The 10,166-nt window shown below is 44.1% G+C and overlaps 1 protein-coding gene across 1 annotated transcript; it reads right to left on the minus strand.

The window, feature by feature from the left end:
• Window positions 1-6,077: 6,077 nt before the first annotated feature.
• On the minus strand, window positions 6,078-9,474 carry marcksl1a (MARCKS-like 1a). The gene is made up of 2 exons (XM_080750391.1): window positions 9,140-9,474; window positions 6,078-7,489 (listed from the first exon to the last, which is right to left on the minus strand). The coding sequence occupies exons 1-2, from the start codon at window positions 9,221-9,223 to the stop codon at window positions 6,956-6,958; spliced, it is 618 nt and encodes a 205-aa protein (XP_080606517.1). The 5' UTR covers window positions 9,224-9,474; the 3' UTR covers window positions 6,078-6,955.
• Between the last annotated feature and the right edge of the window lie 692 nt (window positions 9,475-10,166).

Genomic DNA, 10,166 nt, shown 5'->3' on the forward strand with positions numbered 1-10,166 from the left:
TAGGACCCTAAAACAAATAAAATGGAATAAAAAAGCATCCGTAAGACGGATGGGCGAACAAGTGGTGTCCATACGTAGATGGGGTCCCAGAGGACATGTAGAGCCCACCCCCTTATTTTTCACACCCCCAGGGAACACACAGCGGGGTTTGGAAATTTGTCGTGTACACCAGCCCTTGATAGGGGTAATAATAATAATAACAATAATAATAATAAAGTGCTTCAATACACTTAATCTAATAAGCACAATACTAAAATGACCCATGAGGAATTTTCACTACAACTGCAAGTTCTGCATTCCGTTCCTGTTTAACTTGGTGCCATAGGTAAATGATGTAAACCAGCACAGTACCTTCTGTTTACACCAGAGGGAGCCAAAGACCGACATACTGTTTGAGTTTCATGGAGTTGATACCAGGGTTGATGTGGTACTTCTTGTCAAGCATTCTTTAATGACTGGAAGCCAGTTTTGGCATAATGATATTTCAAGCTATGTTGAATACTCCTGCAGGCCAAGGCATGCTTATCTTATTCAAGTCCTAGTCTTCTACCAAGTAATATTATGCTCTTACTGGAGCAGTATACAGAGTTATGATCCCCTACATTCACCAATAGGTATCTCATATTTATCTCCCCGGGGATAAATAAAAAAGGAACCTTTGCCCAGCAAACCCACCTATTTATTTTGCCAAGTAGCTATATTTCAAATAACATGGAATTTGACTTGGTAAAGGTTGGGGCATTGTAATAAACAGAAACAACAAATACCCCCAGCATGGAGCTCAGGTCATGATCAATATTCTCAGGAGGATTAACAGGAATGATCTAATTCATTTTTTCCTGATCTAATTCAGGATTTTGAAGAAATAGCCCAAGGTAGGTGAACAGAGGGTAGAATATCTATTTACAATTTAATCCTGAATGAAATCAAATACCTCTTAGCAGTCTCCACAATATAGTCCACTATGTGTTTCTGGACATTTATAAGCTGTTGTTGCTTACTATCAGTTAATTATGCACTTTTCTCAAAAAGTGCTTCACATAACAGACAGTTCAAGAAACACAGGATAAGATGTTGATTTCCCATTGTGATCCATGTTCCTTTTGAAAGCTATTGTAATTGACATGTCCTACAGTACTCTGAATTACACCTAAGAATCAATTCATAACACAACTTCACAACTGACATCCATATCGTTTTGTGCGTCTTGCTGTCGATTCCAGTGATTATGAAACTTGGAGGAACCATGCAACAACTATAGGCTACCATAATCAATTCCAAAAATAATCTGAGGCCCTATACAAACACTTAACTGAGTGATGCAAAAAAAAAGAAAAAGAAAACATGTCTAAATGTTGAATTATGTTTTGTTCACAGAAGTTGACTTTGTCACTAAACACCGAGGTGTCCTGATTCAGAGAGTGTCCATGGTGGAAGCCATCCTGGATTACCTCTTTGAGCAGCGTGTCATACAGCATGAGGAGTACAATAATGTCATGGCTAAGAGCACCAGTCAGGCAAAGATGAGGGACCTCATGAATCTCCTGGATAAACGTGGAGAGAAAGCCAAACTATTTTTCTACAAAGGCCTTGAAACAAATGAGCCATGGCTTCTCGAAGATATGAACTGAATCTAGAAGTAATGTAATTTAAGTAAAAATGTTTTTAGACGAGACATTGTGTTAGTCCAAGATAATGTTGAGGGATTCTGTCAAGAGAGAATTGAGTTGCAAAGCATTGGCTTTAATAGAACTGTTTTAGGAATAAAAGGCATGTTCTCTAAAGCCGCGGTTCTCAAAGTGGTGTCCAGAGACACCAAGGGGTCCTTGATAAGGTTCCAAAATGGACCCTTACTGGTATGTGATCTGAGAGTGTACACATGTACATTTTGTACACTCTCAGAGTGCTCTAAATCAATTGTACATTTCTCCGCTTTTCAGTCATCTTCAGTGTCACTCATTCTGCATTGTCTTAGTTTGGAATTCCCCATAAGGAATGTTATTCATCAATTTAGAAGGATGTAAGACCGCAGAGGCTCTGACCAAACAGGAACTTCTTTCAACGAGGATAGGTAAAAAAGAACCACATTACATCAGTAGAACTTCAGCAATCTTTCATTTTCTAACTTGCCAAACAACGTTCTTGGTAAATGATGTAAACCAGCACAGTACCTTCTGTTTACACCAGAGGGAGCCAAAGACCAACATACTGTTGCCGACTTGTTATAATGACTGGAAGTCTTTATTGGCACAGTGATATTTCAAGCTATGCAGGCCAATTAATATTATGTTTATCTTATTCAAGTCCTAGTCTTCTACCAATTAACATTATGCTCTTACTGGGGCAGTGTACAGAGTTCTGATCCCCTACATTCACCAATAGGTATCTCATATTTACCTCCCCAGGGATAAATAAAAAGGAGCCTTGGCCCAGCAAACCCACCTATTTATTTTGCCAAGTAGCTATATTTCAACTCACATGGAATTTGACTTGGTAAAGGTTGGTGCATTGTAATAAACAGAAAGAAAAACAATATGGAGGGAGAAAATAAGATGGACAGACAGACAGACAGACAGACAGACAGACAGACAGACAGACAGACAGACAGACAGACAGACAGACAGACAGACAGACAGACATGATAAGAACATAACCCTTTATTCAGCCCATGAAGAAATTCAGGTGTCATAGCACCTGTAAGAATGGAACACAGGATATGTAGGCTTGGCTTACAGGAAAAAGTAAGGGTGAAAATAAAGTGTGACAATGTGTACTGAGTCTGCCTGAGTTAACGCATATAAATGTACCAGTGAATATTTGTACTTGAGCATAGCAGCAGATCTATATACTTGTCTACATGATATAGTTATAGGCTATACATGATATGCTTATGCATAGCAACAGATGTATACTGTGCATGATATACTTATGGACGTCAGTTAAGGTACTAGGAAAAAAAAGAAAGGCCCCAAAAAGACAAGTCAGTGCGTTGTACCTGGGATTAAGGTGCAACATGTTGAGTGTGTGACGACCGCGTAATCCACATAAAGTATGCTGACACTGGTATAATCCGTAAAATGTCCATGAGGAAGAGCAAAGAAAAAAGAGGCTGATGCTGATATACGTATGTAGGCAGTGTCAGTCGGCCTTCAACAGTGGGTATCCGGATAATATATCCTGTGTAGCCTACAGTCTCTGAATATGAGTGAATATAAGTGAGTCTCACAACAAGTGTGCTTGGCACAGGCACCTGTCATGTTTCTGTAGAGTACATCCCAGTAGTCCATGTGTAAGTGTACCAAAGTTAGGACTCAGGAGGAGTCAGTATAATCCCAGAACAGTACAGAACATATTGGTGTCAGGCTTGGTTGTGACGCCTCATGGCCACTGCCACAAAGGACCGATCAAGCCATTCTACGTTGTACTGTACCAGTACACGATGACGAGTCTGTGGCTGAATGTGCTCCTCATCCCTGCTATAGCACATCATAGAGGGAATGGAGGGGGTTCTCTCTCTCGGTTGGTGTCCAGCTTCCTTCAGTCTTATTCCCCTCTGCAACCACCTCCAGATTGTCCAGTTCAAATCCAACTACAGAGTTAAGACTCCCTCACCAGCATCAATGTTCTGGGAGGAACATTCGCATAAAAATAGCAGTAGGCGAAGAGTTTTGGCATAGAAAAAAAGAGCGCACCAAGTACTAGCTTGTATAGAGGGTCTAAGAATTGGTCAGTGTCCCTTGTGTTATGTTACCTTCACCAACAAACAGACTGGTAGAACATCTGCCAGTCTGTTGCACACATTGAAGAACTTGAGCCTCCTCAGGAAGAACAGCTTCGCTGACCTTTCCAGCAGAGGGTTGGTGCTTCAGGCCAGTTTATTATTCATTCATGTATTCCCAGGAACGTGTTGTAGTTGTCCAGAGTACACCATCTCAATCTCCTCCCCTTGGATGGTGATACGAGTTTGTGGCAAGGGCCCCATCTTGCTCCACCGGTAGTCCACCAACAAAGCTGGTATATGCCTACTATGGGGGGTACTAAGGTGTCTGTGAAACCACTTCTCTGAACGCAAATGTTCATTGGAGGAGAAAAGTTATATGACCAATCATTTTGCAGTATCATGTTAATACTTCTTTGATGTATTGAGTGAACATAATTTAACGTTGATGGCAGAGGTTCAACTAGTACTACGATCCAAGTAAGAGGAGAAACATTTGGTTTGATGCTTTTTATTTTCATCCCCATTGTGACCCATAGTAGCCTAGATTTCAGAGTGTTTAATATCTCCAGTATTATTAATGACTGGGTGGCAGGTTTTGAGGGTGACTTATACTACAGAAAATAACCAAGCTACAAGCTCACAGCACACCACAATACATGTTGTGAGCTTGTATACCGACTATTTCAACCAAGTATGAATATTGCCTTTAGTGGGTAGTCTGCTCCGCTCTTTGCCCCTCTTTTATGCTCGTCTTCAGTGTTGGGTTTTGTACGTTTCACTCCCTTTGGTTTCTGTAATTTATTCACATTTGTGCTATGAATCCTGTGGTGCCAGATTTACTGATAACCAGGGTGATGCATGTTGTTGGTTGGTGACAGCTTTCACATGGAAAAAAGGCATTTTAACTTACCTGGTCATTGTGGATGCATCAATGTAGAATGTGCAGCATTAGTCCTGTATTTAGAAGGTTTAATCATAACTAATCAAAATAGGACGTTTTAGTGCTACAACTCTATCTAGGACCAAACGACAAAACAAACATCCAAAATGATAGACTTCCACAGCACAAACAAGGAGAAACACTGCTCTACAAGAACACAAAACAAGCTACTTCTTTAGTTTAGTTCGGCTTCCTAATTCCAGTGTATGTTCTTCTAACTCCAATCACCACTCATCAGTTCAAGACAAGGGCATCCGAGATGTGTGCATTGCTGAGGAGAAACACCCATTACCTACTTTACCTTGAAAGGCAAATTGTATATTATATAGTTGGATATGAATAGGATACAGAGTCACTGTTGACAGATTGTCACACAGAGGCTTGTTATGTTACAATAGCTTCCACATCATTCTACGGCTCTAAGTAGCTCATTGAAATCTATTAATGCCGTTACAGTATCTAACTCGCAGTGACGTAAGTACTCACATGTTTTACTTAAGTAAAAGTATCAATACAGCAATGTAGATATACTCTGTTACAAGAAGTCCTGTATTAAAAATATACTTGAGTAAAAGTATCTGCATCAAAATATAAAATACCCAAAAGTAAAAGTATTCGTTGTGTAAAATGGCCCAACACCGAACCAGATAGAAGTTCATGAATGACCTATGCTCCCCCAAGAGCAAAAGGGTTTAAGTCAAAATGTCCCATTTAAAAATGTAATGAGTTCAGAATTGCCAATCTAGAAGCTCGCAAACACATTGTGAGCTTGTAGATATGCCATGTTCAAATGGCTGAAATATACTGTACATATGGCTTAAGTAGTTATTGCGATTTGTAATAATCAAAATTTGCAAATAACTGTAGCGGATCAAAAGTGCAATATTTTCCTTTAAGATGTACCGAGGCAGATGTAAGAGATGTAAACATAATAAAATAAAAAAAACTCAAAACTCAACTTTGACATAAGTACAGTACAGCAGTGTTTCTCAACCACTGTGCCTGGGGACCTTTGGTGTGGTCAAGTGTGCCCCTTGAAACTGCTTGAAAGCCAGTATTGTAATTATCATTTTAAAAATGATTTAAACTAGTGAAAACAGCCGATCTACAAGCACAAAACGCCTCGCACCAATCTGCTGTTTTCACTAGTGTTGTGCGACGGCCTTGTGTGATGAAGCAGGGCTTTACTTAGTGACGATATTTACACCCCTGTATTATGTTGGTGTGCCCATGGATTCTTGGGACATGAAAAGGTTGAGAAACACTGCAGTACAATATCACTGGTAGGTCGTGGAAAAACTGGAAATCTATCACAACTAGATTATTCCCAAATTAAGCAAACAGAACAGCTTTACAGACACAAGACACACACTGCCATCCATCCTGTTGAAAATCATGAGGCAAAACACAGTCAAGCGGGGATCAAACATTTATTTACCCTTATTAAAAGTTACAATAAAACCATTAACATCTTTAAAACGATAGCAAAATAAAGAGAACAAAAAAAATATTGGCCAAAACATATTTACAGAGACAAATTGCAGATAAAAAGCTCACATTTTGTACACAATCCCAACCCCCTGCATCATAAACTGTGAAATGTGAACACTGCAAGACTCAAAAGCCTGAAATGTGGTTTTAGCCAGAAAATCAAAAATGCACAAAAAAAAAGAGACACCTCCTTTCCATCTCCCCTCCTAGGATTTCACTTTTCTATACAGAGCACAAAATACTTGAAATTTGGGGGTAAAACATAGGAATGTAGAATTCTAAAAATTAATAAGATCATTTTGAAACGTTTATGTGTCCATATAACAGTCATTTCGAGTGAAGGAGATGGTCTGCCCCGCTCCATAACCGTTGTCGAGTTTTAGATCCCAAAACGATGAGAAAGAAAAAAAGAAAATGTTATAGGGCTGCCACGCTGTAAAGAGGATGCGTCTCCATGAATTGGGAAAATAAGTCAGTATTCCTGATTCGCTCCACATCCGATCCATCACCTTCCCCACGCGCCGTTCCCCGTGTGTACCAGGAGGGGGCGACGCGTGCCAACACTTTGTTTTCGTCACGAGAAGGCCTGGTGAGATTCCGATTCCGTCAGTCGAAGAACTAATAAAAAAGGCAGTGAACTGGTGGTTGAATCAGCAGACGTGATATATATATCCTTCTCTTATTCGTCTTCTTGTTTATAACTTTAAGAACGTGGCACAGGTCTCTCATATATATATTTATATACTTTAATCTTGGAAAAACAAAAATCAGTTCGGGTGCCGTGTTGGTGGGGCGCGCCGCGGTCACTCCGCCTTGGCCTCGCCCTCGGAGGCCGCGGGTGTCGTGACCTCCTCGGCGGGGGCCGCCGCCTCCTCGGCGGCGGGGGCCTCCTCTGTGGGCGGGGCCTCCGCCTCGGGCGCCTTGGCTTCCTCCTCGGGGGCCGGGGCCGCAGCCGCCGCCGCCTCCTCGCCCTCGACGGCCGGCGTCTCCTCTTTGGTTTCCGTGGCGACGGTGTGGCCGTTCTCCTCGGGCTTGTCCTCCGCCGCGGGGGAGGTGGCGGCCTCTTCCTTGGCCTCCTCGCTGCCCTTCTTGCACTTCTTCAGGTTGATGCCCTTGAACTTGAAGGAGTTCTTCAGGGAGAACTTCTTCTTCTTCTTGCCGTCCTTGGCCGCCTCGCCCTCCGCCTTGGCCGCCTCGCCCTCGGCGGCCGGCGCCGGCTCGATGGCGTCCGTCTCGCCCTCCTTGGCCGGCTCGGCGGTGCCGTTCCCGTCGGCGGCGGCCGCCTCGCCGTCGGGCTTGGCGGAGACGTCGCCGTTGGTCTTCACGTGTCCGTTCTCCTGTTGACAGAAAGACCCTCTCGTTAGAACCGTCTCAAAAGGAAAAAATTACGAAGCAGTTTCAGTGGCAACATAGCTTGCCCGATTTCCTGAGCGACACCCTGTAGAGGGCGCTGCCGCCATTTCTTATAAAATTGTTTTTATTGAATTTTCAATTTTGCTGCCGCCATTTCTGCGGTGTAAACTGTAGTGTTAAGTAACTTGTAGCCTAAGTAGTGAAAAGTAACTTGTACTTAAGTACAATTTTGAGTATTTGTACCCCCCATTTTCAATAATTTTACTTCTACTCCACCACTAGCTGCTGTTTACGCCGCAGAAATGGCGGCGGCGCTCCCTACTGGGGAACGCTGGGGAAAACGGTCCATGTAGCAAGGGGATGTCACATGATATCAGGTCAATTTAGGCAGCAGATGCTTCACAATTCACATTTCAAGTCAAGGAATGAGGCTTGGAACAGGGCCACTCAACAGCTGTTCTTTGCACACGAGCCTGTCACGACCACATGGGGGCAGTCGCGGTGCATGGAAACGCCGAGGCAGCAAGCAGGGTTTGGAACAAAGGAAACCCCGTGACGCCTACTTGCTGCTGCTGCCGTTCATTTATAATCAACTGTTCCAACTGTGAAATGTATGATAATACAATGCGGCCGTATAGGTGAAAACATTGCCAGTAGACAAAGCCAAAAGCCCCAAGTTTTAGCTGACCAGTTAGCTAAATGTCCAACGTAAGTACATCAGTCGTTTAATCGTCTTTTTTAGTTTCAGTTAAAACCATCTGACATTAAATAACAGGAGTCTCTATATCCGATGTACAGGCGCAAAATTGCTACTGATTAGTTTGATCTCTGTCTTTATGTTGGGCCATATATTGGTGGCCTTCTCGCCCAAAAAATGAAAGAAAGAAAGAAATCAGTGCCCAAATTCAGTGCCCAAAACGGTTAAAAATAACAGATATTCAAGCCAACACCAGGTACTGTCGGCAAGCGACACATCACGGTGCGACGCCGTTGTCTTAATTCTAAGGAGCGTCTTTTATTCTAACGGAGAGCGCTTTGTCTGCAGCTCGGAATGCGCTCTCTCTCTGCTCTCTCTCTCTCTGGTAGCCTACAGCGCATCATTTGCATCCTTTGCACCGTTTCCCTTTTTGCATCTTTTGTTCGACGAGCGACCGAGAGCGGCACTCAAAAAGCCAGTCGCGTTAGATCCATCATCCAGACCCCCAAAAGGCATTTATACTCGCATCGAACGTTTATTTTTTTTAAATGTTTTATGTTTTAATGTGGATCTGTCAAACAAATCACCCACTAGACAAGACATTAACAATGGTGGGGGGATGTATGTGCACGTAGAACATGCATGGCCACCACTTAGGTAGCTTGTAGTCGGCATAGGAGCCCTTTTGCCGGTTATATTACTGGATTAAATAAACAGTATAAGTCACAATAAAGCAGGTGGCTTATTAATTATTGGCGTTCAAAGCTTGGCTGAATGTGATCTGCTCAGAAACAACGCACAAAAACGGCGCCGTGCCCGACGCACAAACCACGCAAGAAGTGGGCGTTGGGTTGGGTTGGTGGTGTGCCATGTGGATGATCAGTCGTTAAATCAGCTAGAGAAGAAGGGTCTGTTGTTATGTTAAAAGTTCCTTTACCTGTCCGTTTGCTTTAGCAGCTGCGGGGTCCGCGGCAGCCTTCGCCTCCACAGCTACTCCACCCTTGGCAAACTGAGCTCCCATTTTTTTATCTCCTCTTAGGTTCCCCTGAACTATAAACAAATAAAATAAACAAATCTAAAAGGAAAAAACCTCGATTTGGGCTTCGGAGAGATTTAAAAATCCAGCTCGGGGGTGAAGATTCCCAAAGAGAACGAAGAAAAGAAAAAGAAAAAAAAAGGAGAGACAATCCGAATCTGAACCCCTTTTTTTCCCCCGGCGTGTGTGGAAGGAGAGCGAGAAAATGTCCCTTTTTTGTTGTTACGCTCCTCACAGCAGCTGAGCTCCGATTGAAGAATGTCTGGGCTACAAGTGTGTGTATTTCAACCGTGCCTCAAACATCCAAGTGGGTTTGGCTGCAGACCACAGCAGATTAGGGGCGGATTGTGTGAGGGATGCTATTGGATAGTATGTTAGGGGGCGGATTGTGTGAGGGATGCTATTGGATAGTATGAGAATGACTCAATCCGCCCCCTATGACGTTGCACGGACGGGGCACCCTCCTGATGGAGGAAGTTCCCACTTTGCTCTGGAGAGTTTTTCAAAGGAGGGAGGGGGGGAGAGAGCCAGGGAGCCTGGAGCTCGGAGCTCCAGGGCCCAGGGGCCGGCCCCTCGCCGCTCGAGGCCGACCTGGGGGGCACTCTCGGTGGGGCAGGCCGGCGACGGCGCTGCCCCCCCGGCCCTGGAGCTCCGGAGGTGGTCGAGTATGCTGGTGCTGGGCGGAAAGTGGCCCAGATGGGTGTCTCTACTCGGGTTTGGGATGCAAAAGGTGGTCCCTGGTTCTCTGGAGGTCCCGGGGACCCCCTGAGCTTGTCTCCCCTGCCCCTGCCTTTTAGTGTTAGTCAGTGCTTAAAGTGGGCACTGAGCCAGGGAGCCTGGAGCTCGGAGCTCCAGAGCACCAGGGCCGACCCTCCACACCCTCTAGGCCGACTAGGGGCTCCCTCCTCGGCCACACTCCACCCAGCGC

This window comes from Nannobrachium achirus, assembly GCF_963921795.1.
Source record: "Nannobrachium achirus genome assembly, chromosome: 20".
Taxonomy (NCBI): Eukaryota; Metazoa; Chordata; class Actinopteri; order Myctophiformes; family Myctophidae; genus Nannobrachium; species Nannobrachium achirus.

Coding starts and splice junctions, on each gene's coding strand:
- marcksl1a (XM_080750391.1), bottom strand. CDS start 9,223: ATGGGAGCTCAGTTTGCCAAGGGTGGAGTAGCTGTGGAGGCGAAGGCT. Junction 7,490..9,139: donor CTGCTAAAGCAAACGGACAG/GTAAAGGAACTT, acceptor TTCTGTCAACAG/GAGAACGGACACGTGAAGAC.